General features: G+C 39.0%; 1 protein-coding gene across 4 annotated transcripts in view; it reads left to right on the top strand.

Moving 5' to 3' along the window:
- ABCC4 (ATP binding cassette subfamily C member 4) overlaps positions 1–24815 on the top strand; it is a 156944-nt gene that overhangs the window by 67555 nt on the left and 64574 nt on the right. For all 4 annotated transcript variants that reach the window (XM_054213223.1, XM_054213231.1, XM_054213215.1 and 1 more), the window contains one exon: positions 22210–22289. In XM_054213223.1, the coding sequence (XP_054069198.1) occupies positions 22210–22289 (80 nt within the window). The remainder of the gene's footprint in view (positions 1–22209; positions 22290–24815) is intronic.

The raw sequence follows: 24815 nt of genomic DNA, 5'->3' as shown, positions 1-24815 counted from the left end.
TTGGCTCTTCTGGGCTCTTTCCTGTGCCATAACCTTTCATTGCTGTCTCTTACAGGCACATAGACACAGTTAGGCTGCTGTGGTATTTGCAGAAAAAACAGCCTATTTCATTGTGGTAGGTTTTTTTTTTTGTTTGTTTGTTTTATTTTATTTTTTTTTTACCTGAATGGCTGTAAATTAAAATAAAAAGAATACTATGACAGTGCAAACTCATTTCATTAGCACTGTGCAGTATAAAGCACAGAAATCTTTCTCCCAGATGATCCAAGGTAATCTGCACTGCAGCATCTGGGTGAATTAATTAATCTTTCTATATTTTTTTTTTTCAGATTGCCAGCATCTTGCAGATTATGCAACAAGTGAAGATTAGTTTGTGCCTGTGGTGATCTTGGAGAATGTTTGGAAACAAAAGGCACTTCTCGATCCAAAATTAAAATTTTAGTGTAGAAAAGAATGGGTGTTGTATGTGAATCTGCCTGTTCTCGCAATCCAGAATAAAAGCAAAGGCTAGAAATCAACAGTTAGGGAAGTGGAGGTATTGAATCAAGGTCAACTTTAGTGAGCTGTTCAGTTTAAAAAAAATGCAAACTTGGAGTTAATTGCTAAGCTATTTGTGGATAGTACAAGACAGCATTACTTGCTTGCTTCTATCCTGTCTTCCCCAGCTGTTCTTTTTTTCCATCAGAATCAGTAGGTACTTTAGTCAGAGGCTTTTGGTTATGTATTCAGGTGAATACATATGCAGGACCTCCCTCAGGTTTTGATTTCTGATGTCATTTTAGGTAAGATGATGTTGTATTTGGAGGAGGCAGCATTATGACAAGCCGTATATGTTAACAGCTACCAGGCTTAAGAGAGCTCTACAAAGCGTTTTAAAATAGCATCAAGTGTATGAAAACCAATTTTTTGGTTTATTAGTTCCTGGACAATAGTCCTGTAATTAGAATAGTACTGTGTAATGGACATTAATGATTGCTTGTGGCAATACCAACCTTGAGGTAGGTAGATTGAAACTGGAAACTGCGGGTTCATGGAGGTTTGTTTCAGTGTTCATTTAAATTTGGGCTCTTGTTGAACATTTTCCTAGGTGATTCTCATTTGCATATTTTGTTGCCATCGCCTTTGATTTCAGCTTGAGCAGAATATTTAGTTGTGGTGGTCCCTAACGAGAGGTTGTGGAGTGAGAGCATTTCTGAAATGTCTGGAGAAGCTGAGGCTGCTTTAACTCTTACTCATCTAATGCTGGGTAGGAAATGGTATTCATAGAGCCAGTACGCGAAGCAGGCTGACTGGTATATGGGAGAAAGGTCTCAAAATCTTCATTCTCAACTGTTTGCTTCAGAATAGAAGTGCATTGTATACTAAGGAGAGGTGGCTTTCTTTTCATGTTGGACTTTTCACTGCTACGTAAGGCTCACAAATGACTACTGACCTGCTTGTCTTGGGTTGTAGCATCCCCTTATCCTTCCTCGTTTGCCAGTTGAAAAAAGAATATAGAGGTCACTAATACTCCTCAAACTCCTCCTGTGCTATTTGTGCAATATTTGTGACATTTGTAAACTCAAAGGAAGTTTAAAGTTAAACTCCTCATAAGTTCATGGTTTTCCTGTCCACTGGCATAGTCCTTATCAGTTTTCACCCACTGCGTACCTGAATTTATCCTCGGCTTTCTGTGCCTGGGAATGCTACTCTACCATCTCTCCCAGCCTCTTTACACTGTCTTCTGCATGTGTTCTGTCCTCTTCCAAGCATAAATCTTCGCTAGCCTGTGTTAGTGTTGGGGCATAAAGTGCAGAATAATCTGAAGGTGCGTGGAAAACTGAGAAGGTGAAGGTTTGGAACATGGACATTATTGCTGGCAATTATAAGGTATAATGGATGGAGGACAGATGGCCTAACTCTTCTCTTCCTCAGTTTTCTTTTTATCAGATGTGATGAGACTTCTGTGTGTGTGTGTGGTAAACCTGTTTTTTCTCAATGAAGTTATTGTCTGTTTAATATGCAAATGATGCAATGCAGAACACTGCTAATTCGTGCGTAGGCAAGAAAATCCCCTCTGCTTTGTGGTGAGCTTCCCTTCATCGAGAATACATGTTCCTTTGTCCCTGCATGTATTAATTTCTCAGCATAATTTCAAGTTCATCAGTTTGAATGTTCACAACCCAAAATAGATACAGTTCAGTCTAAATTTTCAGACAAAGTTCCTACATCTGTTTTTAAGATGTCTTAAGCAATTTCTCATACAGGAATACTGTTCCTGCCCTACCCTTTCTAGGGCATGCCCAGAGGATAGTACGTGACTAGGTGCTGGGGGCATTTGCTCAGTGTTGTTGGTTTTGTTTTTTTTCCACTCCCTCCTTTTTAATATGAACATTTAAAGCTGTAAATAAACTTCACACTATCTCATGCATCTCTTCTTCCAGTGCACTTATTTTATGTTTATAATATGTCATGCTGGTGTTTAGAGAGAAGGTGGTGCCTGTCTTCACTTAGAGAGATTGGGTTTAGAATGTTAAATGTTTTATATGCAGCGATCTTCTCATTACATGGGGTAATGAACAGTTTCAGAAGTACTGTTGCTGTCTGTCACTCGTGTTTGCTTTCTCTTCCCTCTCACTGAAATAGGGGTATATATCCTTAATGCTGGGCAGCTTAATTTAGAACCTATTTTTGTTGTGACCTGTAAACATGAGTAAATCTGTGCATTGCCTAATGAGAGAGGAGCCTAACTTTCTTTCAATTTACGATAGGAGAAACTAAAAGCAACCTGAAGTGCTGGGGTTCCTGTGCTTGTTCAGACTGGATTTGCTGTATGGCACTTACTTGGTTAAGTTGTTGTTAAGTATAAGGTACAAATGGCATTTTTGTTATGGTAGAATTATCCTTTCAGTAACAGAGGTTGAAGGTTCAGCGTGTAAAATATACAATTTTCTGGCATAAAATAATAGAACTTCATCAAATCCATGATTATTTCTGTTTTCTAGCCATTTAGGATTCCACTTTGAAGAGTACGTATAATGAGAAATGGCCAGGCAAAGAAGGGTATTCACAAAGGTTAACATTAGCCTGAGGTTTACCAGATACGTGATGGAGGGGCAGGACATTACTGAGAGCACCAATGTTAGGCTTTTGCTCTAAATCTTGCTGGAGAAAAGCTCTTTCCTGCCCACCACAGTAGGGGGGTTTAGGGTACCTAGCTGTCTGTGTGCTTAAGGATGGGTATCTTAAAACCTTCAATATCCTGAACTTACCACCAAATTTAAGAGAAAGGAATGAACCATAATTTTCACGTATATACATACACATATATAAAATATATATTAAAATATATATTTTTAATATATATACACACATATATGTATTAAAAATACATATATATATGTGTATATATATATTTTTACATATATATATATATATGTATGTAAAAAAACCCATATGCTTCGCCTGATGTTAGTATAATGCTTCTTCCCTTTCCCCCTTCCTTCATTCCCTGGTCTCCTCTTAGAAGAACAATTCTCCCTCCCCCAAGTCTCAACAACTGGCCAAAAGTAAACAATTACTGTTAGCCTTCCAGAATATTTCTGGTATTTCCTGACTAAAAAATGGTAAAATGGTTTAAGGAAGAGTTGGTAGTGGTTACCTTTAATCAGCTAATGTTACCTTACTGTTGGAGGAAAAAAAATATTTTGATGCTCATTTAGGACAAACGATATCTGTAGAAACCTCTGCAGATTTCACCAGAATTGTGAAATATAGATGGTTCTAGTTTTAGAAGCACCATCTTTTTTTCTATTGAACTAACAATATGGAGGGAACATTTTTTCCTCAATATTTTCAACAGAAAACTTGTTTTACTAGACTTGTTCTAATGTTAAGAAATCTTATCTAAGGCGCACTTTCAAAATAAAATCAAATTTGAGAGAAAAAAGTGCTTTGAGGATTTTATAAAGCTGACAAGTTTTAATATTCCAAATATGTAGTGACAATGATCTTTTTTCATAATTAAGCTACGAGTATGGTTTAATATTGAACTCAAAGTCATTCACTAAATGCCGCTTATATTTAAACCTCCAAAAATCCCCAACAGAAAAAAATGGAAAAAACAATCCCGACATATTTTTTTTTAAATCGAGATAAGAAAAAATAAACTCTGCTGCACCTCAGTTTAATAGCCAGTGTTGCTGAGCCACTACCAAAGGCTTAAGGAACAGTGTTTAGAAGCGATTGTTCAGAAATAAGTGTTTCTCAAAGATTATGAGGGCTTATACAGATGATTTTATTCACCTGCTGAGTGTTCGAGAGTAGAAATGTCCAATCTGACACTTTCCAGAAGTGTGTGTTTGCTTAAAAAATAGAAACATTCCTGTGGAAAAATAGTGTTTCATTAATTGTTTTCCGATCTTAGCCATGCAATAAAGCAATATTATTAAGTTCTTTTGATGGAGACTCAAACATTTTGTGAAATGCAAAATCCCAAGTTTCTGAAATTATCTGAGATGTTTTAATTTTAAAACGTAGCAATGTGAGCACTTAATTTGTTAACACCTTTGTGCTCTGCTTCTGTTGTTTGTACTTCTCATGAGATGCAAGACGTTCAAATGCTTATTGACTGCTTTTTATTAATTGTAAAGTAGGCATGGAGGTGTTTTGAATAGAAATCTGATGTATTTTTCAATTAAACGGGCAGAAGGAGAACGAGTTAGTAGTATGGTTCTTGGAAGATCAGAAGAATATATTCGTTCTTTGACTCCATGAGGAGGAGATGCAAGAATATTATCCCAGCTAGTGACCTCCAGCACTAGAGTAGAATAGAATTTGCAAACTTCTTTGGGTTGTATCTGAATTACTACAAAGTAAATGGGATGGCTTTCAGCATGGAATAAAAAGACTTAAAAGGCCCTTCACACCCCTTAGATTTGGTGTACAGCGGTGATTCGTACTTGTCTTTCATCTCATCTTTAAAGGGATGGTGGTTCTTCATAATGGAGCTTGACCAGCAGGATAGACAAAGCGTGCTGTTGGTGTAAGAGGAAGTGTGATGGGTGTAACACTCACTCCTCAGACCAAATTTGCCTCTTGCTATATGCCTTTCTGCTGTGACACCAGAGAGGAAACAGAGCAAGGAAGGAGGTTATTTTAATTAGTGAATTCTAGACTATCCTCAAAGGCTCTGATACTTCGATCTAATTTTCTCTTCTGATTTTCTGTTGATTCTTCCAAATGCTTCAGACTTTCTCAGACAAAAGCCTCTTTCTTCACAATTGTCAAATTTCATTGACTCTCAAGTCTTGGTGATAGAGCTTAATTGTCAGCAAAATAAGTCTTGGTTTCTGTAAATTGTTTGATCCTCAATTGGTTTAGAAGTGACAATATACTTTCTTTTACAGGGTTTAGATATTGTTTCCATGTGGCATATGGAGCAAAGCTGGACCAACTGAAGAAATTATTTCAATTGTTTTCTGTCAGGAAAGCTTAGACAAAGAGCTTAGTCTCAGATCCTTTAAAGTTCAAGCATCTGCCACTAGGGGCAAAAATTATTTTCCTGTAGGCATTCATCTTTTATTGTAGATTTACTGTGCTGCTTCACTTGGTTGATAATCTAATTTAAACCACAGAGATGAGTCATACCTCCTCAATGAGATTCACAGCTAGTTTAAATTCTCTGATGTCAGAACCTTTCAGTTCTTCCAGGATCTCTTTTCTGAACATAATGGTCCTTTGGGTGTCTAAATGCACTGAGGAGGAAAGAATGTGACCCATGCAAATGGTAACGCTTCAGTGATACTGTTTTACAACGTACCTCAGGTTTTGTTTTTAGTATTTATTTGGGTTTCTCGTTCAGGTAACTTGTGATGTCTTGATTTAATTTGGGTCGTCATCACGCCAAGTGGTCCGTTGTGGACAGAATTCTGCAGGTATGAGGGTAGCACCCTCCTGAAGTAAGGAATTTTCTGGAAGGTGGAATAGACCTCACCACATGGATCATGTGCTGTACTAGAGAGTTTTCTTTTATGAGACCAGCATTTTCTATACCAACTGTGATATGACAGTTTTCCAGAAAAACACTGGATTATGAAAGGGTACAAAACCTTGATGTCAAGAGACATTTTGGTCTCCTTTCTTTGGAAAAACAATACAAACAAACAAAACTGCAATTGTCCAGAAGGCCCTAAAAGGTTTTAGAGTGATCCAAACACTTAAACTTGTTTGTGACCTCTTCCTGAAAGCATGACTGCTGTATAGCTGACCACTAAGAACTTCAGGAATTGAATGTTCATATTTGGAATGTGAATTGCTATTTAAGGACTTCCTCTTCAGAGTCAGTCAAGGACAAAATAGACATTCAGAAAGTTAAGAGGCGTTGTAAATACCATTCAGCTGTGATGAAAAGTTTATTGGATGCTTTTCGCATGCATTCTAAAGTTAAGCTACATTTTGAAAACCATCAGAGCCAACATTTGTTCTCTAAATATTGTAATTAAATATCTACAATGCTAAGTTGTTACTAATTAATACTCTGTAATATTAATAGTGGTTGGGTTATTGACACTATTTTGCCTTCCATGGTTATTTTGCTTAAAGTTATGCTTTTGTTTCGTATGTTTTAATGGTGTGTCCACAAATTGATCCAGAATCAAGTTCTGTGCTCATGCTGTTTTGTGAAGAGGGAAGGAAAAACACAAGACGTTTTTCTGTCATTTAATTTCATTATTATAGGTATGGTTTTCCATATTAATCCTGCCTTATTGGAGATTTGGCTAATGCCTTTTTTAATGCAGAATGTCAGCAAAGCAGTTGTTTGAAAGCAGCCTTTCCCAAAATGTCTGGGATCAGATAATGATCAGTGATTATTTGTGAAATTTGTAGTGTTTATTCCAAAATATAACTTGTGGTTTAGATCCATGAGAGGATTGTAATAGTGTTTTATATATTGGATATGGATACCTGAAAGATAGGTATTTTTGTCGTGGTCTTTGCATTGCTCCTTTGTCCAGTTGTCCAGTTCTTTGCAGTCCTGGAATCTGTTTCATGCTGATGTGTCTGATGTAGTTTCTGCTGGTTTAAAAAAACAAAACCAAAACCAATCTGTGGTGAAAATGGATGTCAGAGAAACAAAACGAATGCATAAATAAGCGAACTGTTAAGACCCAAAGACAGACATGTTTATTTTGAAGGAAGAAAGAAAACTTTTACTGAGAATTTCTCTACCTGAAATCCTAATCAGTCTTGTGAAATCTTAAGACCCCATGTGAATGACATTAAGCAAACTAATTAGAGTATGCTCTAAAGACTAACGAGACACAACCAGCTGTTGCTGCTGCAGTTCTGTAGTTAGCAGAGTGAAATATGCTCCTGTAAGAGCAGTTTAAAGCAAGAAGTAACTAAAATCCTCTGAATCGTTCTCTAAAGGCATCTTTCTCAACAGATAGCGAGTCTTGCCTCATCTGTCTAAGTATAACCTTCTGAATAGTCTGTATGTCCTGGATGCAATTTGCCATGTTGCTTCACGTGACAGTGGCTTTTTGGCTTCCACAGTTTTAATTTGGGAACTATTTCAGAACCTGATCTCTCACTTTCTGTAAGGATTTCCCATGTTTTTCAGTGTAAAGCACCCTTCCTGTTGCCTTTACGGCTCATGTGTAGTTATGGTAGTTCCCCTATCTGTCTCTTTCTGTCACTCTGCGTTTCCAAAACATTACAGAATCACAGAATGGTTTTGGTTGGAAGGGACCTTCAAGATGATCTAGTTCCAACCCCCTGCCATGGGCAGGGACACCTCCCACTAGACCAGGCTGCTCAAAGCCCCATCCAGCCTGGTCTTGAACACTTCCAGGGATGGGGCATCCACAGCTTCCCTGGGCAACCTGTTCCAGTGTCTCACCTCCCTTACAGTAAAGAATTTCTTCCTAATACCCAATCTAAATCTACGCTCCTTCAGTTTGAGACTGTTACCCCTCGTGCTATCGTAACAATCCCTGGTAAAGAGTCCCTCCCCATCTCTCCTGTAGGCCCCCTTGAGGTACTGGAAGGCTGCTATAAGGTCTCCCCGGAGCCTTCTCTTCTCCAGGCTGAACAACCCCAGCTCTCTCAGCCTGTCCTCATAGCAGAGGTGCTCCAGCCCTCTCGTCATCTTCGTGGCCCTCCTCTGGACCCGTTCCAACAGGTCCATGTCCTTGTGTCGAGGGCTCCAGAGCTGTACGCAGTACTGCAGGTGGGGTCTCACCAGAGCAGAGTAGAGGGGCAGAATCACCTCTAAATTCAGGCACTCTTCTAGTTTAAGTGTTGCAGCCACCTTCTGTTCACCTTCTGTTCTCACTTGCTTTGTCCCAGACTCTTCCATGCTTCCTAGCCTGTGCCTCGCCGTGTCAGGCTTCATGCCTTGGTTGTGCTTGGGATGACATTCTCCCCTCTTTTTTTGGGTGTGCTTATTTGTGTCCAGAATTTGTGCCATTCCATGGTGAAGGGGAATGGAAGAAACAATAGCAAAGGAAGAGGGAGGTGAGCAAGTGGGTGAATGAAGCAGAGGGTGAAGGAGAGGGCATGTGCAAGCAGCCAGTCTGCACAGGGCAAAAATTCAAGTCAATATGTACAAAGCTCTTTTGATTTCCAAACATCCCAAGTTTGGCAACTTCTGTGACTGTTACTACCAGCAAGTCTTTTGACAGTTCTGTCTTGCAGCTCCTCCCCAGGGCCAGATGGAGAGAAGGCTTTTTCTTGATCTTATGGCCCCGTTGTACTTTGAGGTGTAGAAAGGAGCGTGGCTTCGTTTGAGCATCAGCCCACTTCCCATGCAAAGCTTTTACTATTTCTGCACCTGGTAACTGCAGCTGTTGGCACGTTCCGGTGTTTTTTTTCCTCCCTCCATCATCATTTTGCTGGCTTATCTTTTGTGCTTACATCTTTGTAACTTCCTGCTCTCTGTGCAGTAAAGTTCATCCACAAGCTGGCTTTTCTTCATCTTAATATCATCTCTCAAGATACACCAGTATCACTGTAACCGCAGTATAACTATACACTGACAGTAGTTAAACTTTATGGGTGGAGAAGCTCATTAATTCCCTGACCCCTTTGTTTTCCCGTACTTAAAAAAAAAAAAAAAAGGGGGCGAAAAGGGCACACATCTTGTCCTGCAACTTTCTGTTCCAACTTACTGCTACATCTTCTCTTTGCTCCTTGTTCCTTTTATAGTCAATGGTGTTGGTTTCTCTTAACCGACACAACAAACTCTTCAGGGCAGGGCATGCTGCTGGCTACGTGATGGTCCAGCGTGCATCCTAGTGAGGCTCTGCCTCCCACTTCAGATATATTAGTCCTCTTTTGGGTGTTTCTGTCATGCAAATAACAAATGGCAGTGTTCTCAGGAGTCCCTTGTTGCGGGCGGCACTCTTCTATTTTTGCCTATTTATTTATTTAGGAGTTCATAGTGCCGGACAGCTGTAAATCAGAGCTTCACAGTGAAGTCTGTCTTTGAATTGAACAAAGACGAAATAGATTGTAAATTGTATTCACTTCTGCTTGAATGACTGTTTGGTAAAGCCATTTTTTTTTTCTCCTTGATGCGTGTGAATTTTTTTCTCTGTTTATAGAAAAGTGAATAAATGTTGATGTAAACATATTTATGTTTATCATTCAAAGTTTCTTTCTTATTTAAAAGCCATGAAAAAATAGAACATTATAGGACTACCTTAGATTTTTGTTTAATTTTAAGTGATGTATATGTAAGTGTATGTTTTTAAACTAATTTAACCTCTAGCATTCAGCTGTCAAAAAATCTGGGGCGATGAATGTGAGGTATATTTCTACATGAACATTAAATGTTCTTTGGTTTTGATTTATACACTACTAGTGTTTTAATATAGTCAGCAGCTACTTACTCATTTGCAGAGTAAGTACTACTTACTCCTAGTGTGTTTTTCTTTCTTGTTTTTGAGGTGAAGCTTTCTAATAGTTGCCCAGTAGAGGGGGTACAGTAAAGTCATATGCAGTGCAATATAACTTTTCACAGTGCTTAGCATTTAATCATTTAATTATTAAAATTTCTTTCTTTTAATGTAATGAATATAGTATACATTAGAGAAGAGGTCATATTTTGGTTTTTTGTCTCATTTGAATGTATATTATACCCCACATTTCCATTTCAGTGTTGTTAATTATAGTTTAGGCTGCGAAGAAGTTTACATTATAGGGATTTTTTTTTTTTTCCCCCCAGAAGCTGATGGCCCAAAGAAATGCATTGTCAGACTATATCTAGATTCCTTTGGACAGCACTCCTTGCTTGAAGAAAACGCTTGGGATGTGGTTGCCTTCAGCTTTTCTGAGACAAAAGATTTTTTCATTGTTTCTAGGCGAGATTTGCAAGTGGAATTTGGTGCCAATCACAAAACCGAAGAGGAGGTGAAGTCATCCCTCCTTACATACCCTACAGCCCACTTCGCAGGAAAGGATCCATTCCATGCCCTAAATTAGGCCAAATAAAAAAAAAAAAAAAGCGATCTGAATCCAGCTGTAGTCCCTCCCATGCTGATTGCCGTAGCCTTCAGGCACGCACTCATTTGCCTTCTTCCAGTGCCATACTTATTTACTGATTCATCCAAAGGGAGAGGAGCTTCAGGAGCAGAGACTGAAGGAGGCCTACCGCAGAATTGCCTCTAGTAGAGCAATTAACACGCTCGCTGGAGAGGTGGGCGACCCGCATTCAGTGCAGGCTCCCTGACTGATAAAAATAACACATTCCTTTGCGTCTCTGGCCAGCCTTCACCTCTCGTGTAAATGTCCTGACCCCAGGGCTTGGCTGTACCTTTATAAACAGCACGACAGGTTTCCCAATATCTTCTTCCTTTGTGGTTTTGTGAATGGTACTGAAGTTGTGAATCTAGTTGTTTCCAAATTTTCTGTGGCTTTGCTCTAACATGTGGCTTTAAATGTCCTAAATGGAAGCAAAATTTTTAATTTCGTGGGAGCGCGTGTGTCTTGTCTAACACACAGCAGATTTTCCAAGCAAATGCTTTGATTATTTGCAAAGCCAAGTAAAAGAGACACAGTTCGGATTTTCTGATACTTATAGTAGAGTTTCTCTTGAGTTCAGTAGTAATGACATTTCATGTGAGACAGGAAAAAAACGCACTGAAAATTACCCCGTGTCATCCATTCTGAATTCTGGATAGACAAACCCATGTTGTTGCAGTGGCTTTTTTATAGTATGAGTAGTTAAACAGGAAAAGGTATTTTCAGGAATCATTACATGGGTACATAATGAATGAGCTTTAGAGAGAATCTCTTCTTGCCAAACAATTCACATTTTCCAGAAGAGGAGAGAAATAAAAAGAAACTGAAGCTAAAGAAAAATGAATGATCGAGCCAAAGGAACATGCCAAGCAGAAGACAAGGGTTTAGAAAGTTAGATGAAGACATGAAATGCCTCTGCTGTTTGAGCTGCCCAAAGGCTTTATCCTCAAAATGGATGGGGTAGGTAGAGGCCAGAAGTCTTGGCTTGGCTTTCACAGCAACAGTCTGTATAGAATTCCCTTCCCTGATTTCAAAAGAGGAAGAAAATGGCTGGGCTACATCAGAATCATTCTCTTCAGTGTGTGGGAGGGGATCTGAGTATATATGATTGGTAAAATACAGGTTAATATTTTTTTTGCTGAATGATAACTGTATCAGCTGGATAGCAGTTTCAGATGAAGATTTCAGGAGGCAAAAGCTTTATATTCAGTAATGTCCTACTTGGTTATTGTCATCTTAGACTTCAGTGACGACTGAGCCCTTCTAACTTCAAGGCCTAAAAAAAAAAGGGGGGAAGGAACAACATTAAAAAGAAGCAAATTAAGATTCTTATTCGGTGAATTATCTTTAGGAGGTGGAATGGTACGAAGATCAATAAATCACCAGCAGATTTGCAAGAGCTGTGTGGGATTTCCCCCTCTCTGATATTTTCTGAAACACAGCATTTAAAGTCTATTCTGAATCTAGTCTTGATAGTGTAAATAGCACAGGAAACCTCCGTTTTGTTGTTGAAAAAATCTTACTAGAAAGGTGACATATATTTCCATTTTTGTTTTAATCCTTATATTGATGTATATTTATATATAACCTCCAAATCGGAAAGTAGCTCTAAAAGCTGTTTTTCTCCCCTCATGTAAAAATTATGGCATTAGAATACTCTTCAGGTATTTCAGTCCATCCTGAGTTGTAGTGTTCAGTTTAATTCATTGTGAGGCCCTCTCCAGCAAAACAACACTTGGGAAATATTTTCAGTCCAACTTGGATTTATACCAGAAAGGAGAACTAGACTACGAAAATGCCCTTTCAGAAGTGGATGAGTTTGTGGTTAGTTTAGCAAGGAATTAAAATCGCAATCTTGCTAGTAAAAAGCCAATATAGGACTATATTTCATGTATACTATTCCAGGTTTCTATTACAGTGATGCTTTATATTGTGGTGTTGCAGCAGGTGACTTTACATCTGGAATAGAAAAAGAAGGTGGTGTTAATCAACAGAAAATTCTGTAGATAGTGTACAACTTGCCATGTTTTAAAAGATGAGTTAATAAGTTGCAAGTGGTTACCATTCTTTAATTATTTGTATTTTCCTTCAGGAGGGGGAAGGAGGCCAGTGTCAACTCTTCCTGTATCCCCTCCTCTGTATAAATACGTTTTTTGTGTTGTTCAGTTGGACTGTGTGCTTTAAAAATATCTTCTTGCTTATGTGGTAGTATATAGCAGAAATTAAGTTGTGCTGTATTTTGGCAGCACATTAGAGTTGGTGGCTTGATTTTAGTTTTTCATTTGTTTCAGTATGTTTAAATGTAAATTTTATTCATTAAACTCAGAAAAACTTAAAATAGCTCTAGTGAATAAAAATGAATTTAAAAAGAAGCAGAAAGGATATCCAGAGCTTCATCACAAAATTATGTATGAAAGGTTTAATATTACCCCAGGGATTGGGGGTGAGGGGGGTGGGTAGGTGTCTGCTTTCATTGTCATTCTAATTATGAAGCAGAGATGTAGCGTTGTACTCAGGTTATGGGGCAAAACTTTGTTATATAGCCAGGAGTTTGTTGTTTTGAATGATTCTGGTAAGTTCTTTCACAATAAGTTACAAAAGAAAAAATCCATGAGTGTTAATTATTGGGGTAGGCGGTATCATTGCAGGGATCAATAATTTCAAAGTTGCTAATGAATATATTATCCCAGATCTATCATGCTTTTGTAAAAGAGATCATTTCATTAGCAAGTATAATACATCACTGAAGTTAAACTCTACTTTGCAAATTCTGTTACAGCTGAAATTGTAGCCAACTTAGTTAATTGGTAATGATATATAATATGAAAGGCAATTACAATGCAGAAGGTATTTTGAGATTTCTCATGAAAGCAATTTGAGAAAGAAGGGAAGTTATAATTTTTTTTTTCCAATCAAGATGTTTTTCTTTGCGTGCTTCTGTTTTTAATGAAACTTTATATATCTTTTCTACATTGTATCGTAAGTGAGGAGACAGACTTTGGCTGGTGATAGCTAATGTTAATGCACATGGTTTTCTGAGCACACGCAGGAAAAAAGACAAATCAGCTGTACCACATAACTTAGCAAAGGGATAAGTCAACTTGCACGTAGCATTGACCTATTTTGATTTTCTACATGCAGGGTAATTCTAATCAGTAGGTCACTAAAATACTGTGTGTTTCTAGTGGACTGTAAAGCTCAAGAAACAACTGTACAGTTAGGATCAAAGTATTTGTACTAGGTAATGTAGACGTCTCCATCAGCAGTAAAAGTAGAAATTCATTTCCAAAGAAGCCTGTTTTCCATTCTTATCTTCGTCATAGTTACCCTTCTTTCTTTAAATCCTACACTTAAAAATAAGATCAAACACAGTATTCATGTTTTCTTCTCGTTTCCTAACTGTTTTCCTGTTTGACAGCATTCGTGTAAAAAGTCCTTTTCAAGTAGTAAATTAATTTGGATAGAAGGCATCCCACCTGAATTCATTACATGCTGGCAGTTTAGATAAATGGATGTTATGATCTCAGCATATTTTGGCCCAGCACCACTGTGCCCATTTGCAAATGTCTAAGAAAGTGATAATATTCCTGTCAGTTTCAGGCTGCTAAAGAAAAAAAAAATGGGGCAGAATTTCTTATTTATATTTATAGGATGCCTGTGGGGAAGACAGTAATGCTGTATATGGCAGTTTGTGTGGACGTGTGGTGCTAAACATATATTAAAAAAAGATAACAGACCTATTGACGTTTCTTTGTAGAAATATGGAAGAAAAGCCAGAGTAGATCAGTAATTGACAGCTATGCAGGAGATGCATTTCCAGATTTCTTTCTGAAGAAATATTTCACAAACTTACAATTCCTTTCAGAGTCGGTAATCCATCTTTAATTATTGTGTTGATTTCATAGTTGTATTTCACAAGGTTGATGTAATGTCTGCTTCCTGCCAACATTTGATATGGACAATCCACTTTGTCGCTGCTTTGATGAAATGGAAGGCTGCTTGTAGTTGCAGTACTTTTTTCTTTTTCTTTTTTTCTTTTTTCGGCATATATGTGTGAACTGAGCACGGGCGAAGACTTATCAGTCACTGAATGCCATAGCTTAACAGCAAGATATGTGGTGAGCTGTCGATTTATACCACTGACAGAATGGGAAACGTGTTCAATGTAGCTAAATTGATGGGCGTTTAAATGCACCCAGTTCCGTGCAGCTATTTCTTTTATTCCTACCTTTGAGTATGGTTTCATTACCATATATACACAATTCTGAGCATTATTTTGCTGCCAAGTGTACGTTTAAAATTACTTTGGTTTTACAAGCTGTAATTTGGACTTGTTAAAAGTACGTGATTTCTCTCTTTAGGGTAAGTTAACACCACTACCTATACATAAATTGTGACGTGGTCTGTTGTCGCGTGTCTCCCCGGGGCTGAGTGCAGTGATGCCGCCCTGCCCTGGTGTCCACCATGGTGCCGGCCAGTCACAGAATCACAGAATCATTTCGCAGAGTTGGAAGGGACCTCTAGAGATCATCTAGTCCAACTGCCCTGCTAAAGCAGGACTGCCTAGAGCACGTTACTCAGGACTGCATCCAGGCGGGTCTTGAAAGTCTCCAGAGAAGAGGACTCCACAACCTCCCTGGGCAGCCTGTTCCAGGGCTCTGTCACCCTCACTGTAAAGACGTTTTTCCTCTTATTTGATTGGAACTTCCTATGTTCCAGCTTGTGCCCTTTACCCCTTGTCCTGTCACTGGGATCCACTGAAAAGAGTCTGGCTCCATCCTCCTTAAAGCCACCCTTTAGATACTTGTAAACATTAATAAGGTCTCCCCTCAGCCGTCTCTTCCCCAGGCTAAAGAGTCCCAGCTCTCTCAGCCTTTCCTCATAAGGGAGATGCTCCAATCCCTCAGTCATCTTTGTTGCCCTGCGCTGGACTCTCTGCAGTAGTTCCCTGTCTCTCTTGAACTGGGGAGCCCAAAAGTGGACACAGTATTCCAGTTGTGGCCTCACCAGTGCAGAGTAGAGGGGGAGAATGACCTCCCTTGACCTGCTGGCCACACTCTTGCACTTTGCTTGCTCATGGATAATTTACTGTCTACCAAGATCCCCAGATCCTTTTCTTCAGAGCTGCTTTCCAGCAGGTCCACCCCTAACCTATACTGGTCCCTGACATTCTTCCTCCCCAGGCACAGGACCCTACACTTGTCCTTGTTGAACCTCATTAGGTTCTTCTCTGCCCAGCTCTCCAGCCTGTCTAGGTCACGCTGGATGGAGTCCTCTGCCTCCCTCCTGCAGGTGGTGGCCTGGTGCCTGTTGTCAGCAGAGCGGTGGACTTGGTGGCTTCTCCTCCTTGCTGAGTAAAGTAGGTGGTGGTGAAGTGCGCGCTTTCGACTGTCTAACATTGGTCCCTCTAAATTAAAGTGTCTTAGGCCAGAAGAGCATCTCTGTGGCATGACTACCTTCAAGCAAAGTGCAGTCCCAGTTGGGGTCGCTTACATTAAGTTATACACGCATGACTTAACTACCTTCTTGAATCCATTCCTAGCAGCACAAGTTGCTTTCAGACAGGTTTCTGCGAGTTTGCAGCAAGGAGTGGGAGATAATAGTGTTTAATTTGTTACTTTTTCTTCATGGGGTCTGGGCAGTGGGGGGAGTGTTCCAGGTTTCACTGTTGCAGAGTGGGTAAAGAGATTTTGAATATTTTTTTCCCCTGGTAAATGCGGTGTAAAACTGATATTTAGGCCAATTGCCATGTAGGAGTTTAGGTTACTATGCAAAGCAGTACTTATTAATAACATTTGCATATTGAACTAAAGTGTGATGCAATTAGAACTCTCTGGATTGAGGATTAGCCTCATCTCTGAGGGGAAAAAAAATTCCACCAGCGTGTACCCCGTGCACGCACACACACACGTACAAGTGGCAAAAACCTTCTGTCCCTAGAAGGACCTTCTCTTAAAACCTTTTTCGTTTCGAAGGAGTCGAGTTTGTGGACTAGAGAAGTAGCGACAAAGTATTTCTGCAACGTGTGATGAAACAAGCGGGTATAAAGGCTCTGTAAACTCCTTGCAAGCTATATAAAATCAATCTGCCCACTCTATTCTGTTGTACAAAAGTATTTCAGTGAATGCAGTGGCCAAGAAAGTATACTAGAAATGCCAAATACCTTTAGAAATAATGTACTGCTGCTTTTAGGGTCCTTGATATTTGGAATTTAGGTTGCACAACATTGAATGTTATTGGTGGCATTTGGCTGTTCCAGTGGAGGATCCTGGTTTCTTGTTTAAAAAAAAAAAAAAAAAAATTTCTTTTCTTTTCTGGTGTTTACACCCAAGTGTCGATTCAGTTTGGATTATATTTCTTTCATGGAGAAGTATGTATAAACATTTTAAATAGGTGTGTCACGCTGTCAAGTGTTTTCATTATTTGGATGATAGGTTTGAACATCTATTCCAAAGTATCAGTAGGCACCTGCAGGAGCAAAGTGGGTACGTAGCACCTGAACACATTCTGATTCATGCAATTAAAGCAGTTTACAGAGTGAGAAAGAAAAGAGTATCACATACTGAGGTCTGATGTCTTTTTTTCATAGAGAACAAAAGAGGTTTGATTCTTTCACTTCAAGTTTAGCCTAACTGTTGTGTAGTGGAGGAGGTTTAATGAATCATTGTTTAACTTTGATACTGCCAAGTATTTGACCATTAAATAGTCTGAAATGTGTACATAGCACTTTGGTGACAGACCCTTATTTAACTGTGATTAATTGGCATTGAATAGTTATTTAATTACTTCGGAAGAAATCTGACAACAGTGTGTGTTCTGATTAAGTTATTTGATGTAAAAACAAACACAGGGCTGTTGAAGAGAGCACGTTCCCTTTTGCAGCTTGCTCCTGACGCTGCGCACCACATGGAAGCCTGGGAATGATTAAAACAGCAGATACTATTCACAAATTTGGATGCTGTTGTAACATCGGCATACTTGGTTCTTGGTTTCTTAAAAGACTTTTTTGTTAATGGTTTCGTGAAGTTTCCTTTGCCTTACAAGTTTTAGGTTCAGTGTTTTCCTTTTTGCTTTTGAAGTCCAGACTGAAACTCGCTGGGATAAGTAAAGGGTGCAAGTATTAAGTGAGCTTGAAAATGGTTGTGAACTGAAAATACTGGACTAGATCTAAGAATTACTGTCTCATGGCATGTATCTTATATCACAGGAATGCTCACTTAGGGAATTTGGGCTTTTTGGGTTTATGAAGTATTGTGGGAGGGTGATGTTGATCGTCTGTAAGTTTGGGAGAGAAGGATATTATAAGTTTTGGAGAGAAAAATATCATTATTTGGCGGGGGGTGAGTTGTGCAGGTCCTGCCTTTCTTGAATAGCAGGTGCAACAGTTTCTTTAATCTGAAGAACCATCCCTAGAAGTTAGGTTTGCAAATGCTAATAGATCCTGTAGCCATAACCGTAAGCGTTTTGAATCCTGACTCAAAGTGGCTACTTTAACTTAAATACCTGGAATGTTTTCTCCTCCATGCTTAATAATGTATAAGCAAGTCACTGATTTACTGTGCTTCCAGTAAGTGGAAACAGTTGTTTCTTCATACCTTGCGAAATAGACCTCATTTACTTGTAGACATCCTTATAAATGGAGCAATCGCTCTGGATGCAATATCATGATGGCTATGGGGCATTTTGTGGATATTTCCAAAGCGTAGTATTTGTGCTTGGAGGTGCGTTGCTCTCTCTCTGGTATATGGTGAAGGAACTTGCTCGCTCTAGCGGGTTACTGTAGCCTGCTTCTGCATAGGACGTGCTAAATAAAATACCATTTTAGTTATAGCCATATGAACAGGATCTGAAATACATCTCCAGGCCTGTGTTTTCTCTTATACAGTCACTGGGGTAGTACGATTGACAAGCAGCAACAACAAAAATAAGGCTAAAGCGTGTGGCATTGTCGCTTGCTTTTAGCAGTAGAAAAGCATTAATGGTCACTGGATTAATGTTGCAAGAGGGAGATGTGGACCTCTTAGCAAGACGCAAGGTATTTTCCTAGGCTTAATGACTTCAGGTGTCAATTTCCAGAATTACTATGTGCAAACACTGAATAGACCATACATGACTTTTTTCAGTACCTTGAAAATTAAAAAAAATGAAGTTATGCTACCAGAGATTCACCTGAATGTTTATTTGGGAAGTGGGTGATTCACGTCCCCACTGTTTAATTGTATCAGATGGACTGCAAAAGGTTCCAGTTTTCAAGGATTGTCTTTTTCATATACCATTTCTTTTGCTCACTCATATTTTTGTCCATGTCACTTTACAGAATAACTGTATTTACATTTTAAAGAGGATTAGGCAGATTAAAAGATGTTTTCGTGTTTTATTGATAACGTCAGATTAATTTCCACTTTCCTAGTGGCAGCTCACGGCTTTGTCAAAACACAGTCTGTAGAAACCCTGTTATACTTAACAATTTCATAACGTAATTGCCAAAAATACAGTTTTGACAATTAATTAGCAGCTTGATGGATAGTTGGTGGTTAGTGGCTATATGGAAGAAACTCTTAAGATCAGAGGACCTGAGGCCGGCTCAAATGAGCTAAGTTTTCTTTAATGTCGGAGTTCCTCAAAGAACTTAATTGGAAGAGATGTTACTGTGGAGGAGAACATTGCCATGGTCTCTCTTGGTGTGCAGGATGAAGGCAAGTACTCTGCAGCTCTCATTTATATCTATGCAGGCTCAGTAGCCCTGAAAGCGCCCCAATAGATCTGTATTGTGCCTGTAGCCTAAAGCTCTCCTTGTCGCAACACTGAAACTTTCTCAGAAAATAGTTGGAGATTGTCACAGCCTCCAAACAATTGCCGAAAAAAAACGCAAAACCCAGACTCAAAAAATCTGCAAAATTTCTCCTTGATCAACTTTACTGGGTCGCTTGTCAGTAGAAATGAGAACTGAACTCCGAGAAGCTGTTGGAACTGAAACTAAAATCACTTTCGACAGCGAGTGTTCTGTAATGGCTTTTCCTCTCTAGCTCTTCAGGCTTCGTCCTTGCCATACAAAATGAGAGTAAGCATGGTGCTTTTCCAGGGACAAGCTTGCATGTGCTTTTCTGCTTGTGGGATGAGGGAGATCACGAAGGCATCGCTTGATTCCTGAGAGTGCCAGCATTGACCTGACCTTTGCTATGGCCGTGGAAAGTAGCCAGCCCAAGTGACCTTGCTGCCTCCTGGCAGTGACCTGTGAGATGGCCTTTGCGCAATAGCTTCTTATATCCATCTGAAACCACAGCCAATTAAACTTATTTGGGGTTAAGAAGCAAAGGGGGATTCTGAGGCTGAATTAAGGTGGGGTTTGCTCACTATGGGAATAATTCTTTGTCCTTGTGTACAGCTTGTCATCGGTGGGTCTCACAGCATTTCGTGGAGGGGCTTGGCACTGACACCTCTCCTTGCTCTGCTCTTTCCTCTGTAAAATAAAGCGAAGTCACTCAAGAGGCAACTGAGAAGGCTGGGAACAGATTGCTAATACCCTGAGCCCAATCCATTATGCCATCTTGTTTGGATGATGACCAAGGGACTGGAGCACCTCTCTTATGAGGAAAGGCTGAGGGACCTGGGTCTGTTCAGCCTGGAGAAGAGAAGACTGAAGGGGGACCGTATCAATATCTAAAGGGCGGATGCCAAGAGGATGGGGCCAGACTCGTTTCAGTGGTGCCCAGAGACAGGACAAGGGGCAACGGGCACAAACTGGAGCACAGGAAATTCCATCTCAACATGAGGAAAAACTTCTTTTGCTTTGAGGGTGGCAGAGCACTGGAACAGGCTGCTCAGAGAGGTGGTGGAGTCTCCTTCTCTTGAGACATTCAAAACCCGCCTGGGCGCAATCCTATACAACCTGTTTTAGGTGAACCTGCTTTGGCAGGGGGGTTGGACTAGATGATCTCCAAAGGTCCCTTCCAGCTCCGACCATTCTGTGATTCTGTGTGATTCCCTCATCTGCCTCTCCTGGACAGGCCACTAAGGAAAGCCGTGTCAGAAGGAAGCATTTAATCTCTTTGAATGATTTTTTTGTTTTTTTGGTTTTTTTTTTTTGCCAGTGAAGTCTTTGTTCATTTGAAAATAACCTGGAATGTGATATTAAGAAGTCTTAGTTACAGCATGCATGCTATATGTGCTAGAACACTCTTCTATGGCCAGTTTCTGTGTAAGGAAATCACAGGAAAAGGAAACAAAAAAAAAAAAAAAAATGCCGTGGAGTTCCTTCTGATGGATCTACCCGAACATGAAATAAGTGAAAGGGAACATCCTCAGCTGCCGTTTCCAGTAGAAACAGATGAAAGAGATTTTGCTGAGTCTTGTGCTGCTATATACCCCTTCACTTTGTGTGCAAAGCCTAAAAAAAGGATGAATTCTACTGTTGTCTGCCAAAGTAACTGCCTTTGGTAGTAAAGTACTGCAGAACAAGCTGTTTACCACCAGTATTTCTCTTTGGAGTCGTGTCCCAGGGCTGAGGAGAGGATGTTTTGTGTAGTGCTTGGTGTGGAACAGAAATTCCCTTAAAAAAAGAAATTGTGTTATGCAACAAAATTTGTAATTCTGAGACAGCCATGAACAGAAAAATAGAATGATATTGCTACAGAGGTTACTTCAGTATCTCTTATCTCTGAATTACGTCTTCAACGCATTCCATGGAAACTTTAAACTTCACTACTTTGAGTTTAATGAGCTCCTTTGAAAAGGAAAAAGAAAAAAAAAGTCTTTTGTTGCCAATTCAGTGAATGTGTTTATACCAGTTAGAAGTAATAATTGAATCAAGATATATGTAGATAAAAAAGCAATGTGAATGCATGTACAGGCATTACACACCTTAGAAAAGGCCAGATTCCCATCCTTAGCTTAGTTTCTTTCCTGGTGAGTAGAGATATCGATTAATAGACAAAGATACTAATCCACTTACGGGTGGCAGCGTTGTGACTTTAATTATTAAAGAACTCTTGCTATAACTGATTTTTCCACTCAAGTAGAACTTGGGAAAATAGAGAAGTGTAAATGCTTCACTGACAGCAGATTAAAAATTGTTTTATTAGCTTTAATAAAGATCGGTATTGTCAAGGTTTTGAATAAGTATAAATGTAGGGCTGCATGAGCGCAAATCTATCTCAAATTTTATTTCAGAAACGCCAGCAATTTGAATCCACGTATAATGGTGAAGGGGTGGGAACAGAAATACTGAAAAGGATCAGTTAGATCAACTGTGATCTATCTGGGACGTGCAGGCACTAGTGAGTTTCAGTCAGTGATAGCAGCAGATTCTGGCTGATGTTACTTGATGAAACTTGCGTTAAGTTGTCTGAACTGTAAACCTTTATCTGCACATGTTGAGCATACAAAGCATGTGTGTTTCACCTGTTAAATTCTGTTGAACTATTATCTTCAAAGCCCATTTTATTTTTTTCCTAGCAGTTTAAGTAAAGGTTTTAGACTCGTGTGAAAGACGGTTTGTAAAAATGTATTCTTCTTCAACATATATTGCAGTGGTTGTAAAAGATTCCCTTCATGGTGGTTTCAAAAAGTGTCTTTTTATCTTTAGATTCCAGTTGTTTCCTTTTAACTGTTACTAAAATGGTAAAATGTGGTGTGCTTAAGATATTTTGATCTTTTAAGGAATGATATTTACTTTCTTTTTCTTCTCCAACCCTGTTTCTATAGGAAGAATCTTAAATCGTTTCTCCAAAGATATTGGCCACCTGGATGACTTGCTTCCACTGACGTTTTTGGATTTCGTGCAGGTAATTCCGTTGCTACTGTCAAAGGCTTCTGCGATGCATTCTGAATTTAGATTCCTGTACGCTTTGGTGAGGATCAGCTATTTGTCACAGATGTAGCTGAGCTGAATGGAAGTACTTGTTTGTGAAAGAAAGGTGCGGTTGAAATTTAATGTGTCAGTAAAAAGCCAACATGAGTAATAACTGGCAGGTAGGAGTGGCTATACACAACTTGCTATTATGTCAAGATTTCAGTTCATAGTAGCTACATGCTTGGTAAATTGCTCCTGATTTGCCTCCGAGCAATCTGGCAAGCTTATTGCTGTTATAAGAAATATGTCCATAGTAAAGAAACAATCAACTCACATGAAAAGATAGCACAGATTAACCTAATTACATGTCTACTTCCACAAAGAATCAAATGCTTACCACACCATTTTGGATTAAAATAGGTGTGGCTATTTACAAAGAAAAGATTAGTAGTAATAGGGTGAATATAATAGCCTTAATAGGAACAAGTGAAATAAGTTGCTGCAGACAAGAAAGATGGACAAAGCACTGAGATTTTGATGATGATGAAAGGATAAAGGATTATATGTGACATCAAGGTAATTCTTCTGTTGCAGTTGCTATTAATCCTCCTTGTAAAAAGTTGCAGAAGGATAAAGCTGCAAAAAAGTTGATCCTACTGTATCAAAATTACATGAATCACAGAGTACACAGAAGCGTGGAGGCTAGAGAAAGAAATGACTTAGTGGATCAGACCTGTCATGCTCACATCAGAAATGCTTCTTAAGGTGCTGTTGCTAACTTTGCTTTGTCTCTTAGCAATAACTTATTCAGGATCTAAGCCTCGTTTTGACTTCTTTAAAAATAATTCAAAGGCATTTTGGGTTGAACGGTTTAATTGTGTTGTTAATGCTAAACTCTTGAAAATAGGAAAAAAAATTATTCCAAGGAGTCAGTAAAATCACTTCTTAAGATAAAGTCTTTTTCCTAGTTTAGTGAAGTTGTTAAAGTTGAGGTGTGTGTTTGTTTTTCAAAGCATTACAGTGCCACGTGTCATTTTGGGGAAGAAAAGAAGGTGATGTATTTTACCTATCAATTAAAGCAATTGGGGTTTTTTGTGAGTTAGGGAGTTGCTTATAGTGAATATTAAGATTTTGAATTCACTGGTTTTTAAGGCCCTGACAAATTGTTTCCTGGAAGTGCAATATAAACATCTTTCTGTAATGTACTACTTGTTTTCTGCTTTTTATACAGATTCCAAGTTTTTTGCAGTCTCGTTAACTGTCTTATTGGACAGAATATCTTACTTTATTTCATTTCTCTTGGGCAATATGTATGCGCCTTTCTTTTTGGCTGGAAAGCTGTCCTGCAATCCTTATCCTCTTCTCTTAGCGCAGGATTTACATCCACAAAGTCGAAACCATCTCTTTTTACATAGTGCTCTTTGGCCATTAGACCAAGCAATGCAGAGGGATTTGTATTTACGTAAGTTTGTCCCCTTTACAGCAGACTGCGCTGTGTATATTCATACTACATACTACTCGTGGCCAGAGCATCCTCTGTGTCCTCTGGTCTTCGGATAAAATCATTAACCCTTTTCCTTAGTTCCGTGCATTTACAGTGATGTGAGAGTTGCGTGCAGCCCATTGCACACTGTTTCTGTAGCAAGAAACTGAGTGAGTGTTTTTGCATGCCCCAGCATGTGGTTTAAAGGCATGTGGGGTTGTCTGAGGATGCAAAATTTGCTGGGAAAATGTTAGCGAAGTCTGCGTAAGCAGAGGGAGCCAGAATTGGTGTGGTCTAGTCCATACTTCTTTTTGGGAGCAGACCCTGAAGCAAACTGTTTTGAGAATGACACTCTCTTTTTTTTTTTTTTTTTTTTTTTTTTTTTTTTTTTTTTTTTTTTTTTTTTTTTTTTCTGAAGGAACCAACTGGTTTGCTCCAAAAGAAAGCTATGGAAGGAGCTAACCTGTGTGCACAGCACATACAGAGGACCAAATCATCTATTAGCAAATTGGAAAACCTAGTTATTTGGCCAGTGTATAGATACTTTAGGCAGTATATGCTTACCACTTCACTGGTCTGGGATGAAAGAATGAAGCTCTGTTGCTCTAGATGTGATTGTTTTCTTCTTTCAAGCTCCTACTGTAAACCACATTTTGTAAACATTTCCCCTCATGTTGATTACTTTGTGCATTTCTTTTAAATTGGCTATTGAATAATTTGTCAAATTCTGAAGTTTGCATTTTAAGTGAAAAGTTTTCCTTTTCAAAAAAATAAAGTAGATGTTATGTGTCCAGCACGCTATTGAAAAGATACTGTCTTTCAAAGCTTGCCTGTTCTATTTGGCATCAGAAAAGAAAATGTAGGAACTTACTGTTGATTAATAATGCGCTGCTATCCATAAGACAAAAGCACTTCCTCCTTGGCAGATTTTCTAAAACTTACTGTTCTTGATCAGCAAGCTCGTTGGTTAGTGGATGCCTTTTGAAATTCAATAGCAAAGATATGATATTTGTTTCTGAAGGAGTACAGATTTTT

This window comes from Rissa tridactyla, chromosome 1, assembly GCF_028500815.1.
Source record: "Rissa tridactyla isolate bRisTri1 chromosome 1, bRisTri1.patW.cur.20221130, whole genome shotgun sequence".
Lineage (NCBI taxonomy): Eukaryota > Metazoa > Chordata > Aves > Charadriiformes > Laridae > Rissa > Rissa tridactyla.
This window is presented reverse-complemented; position numbering and strand designations above follow the sequence as displayed.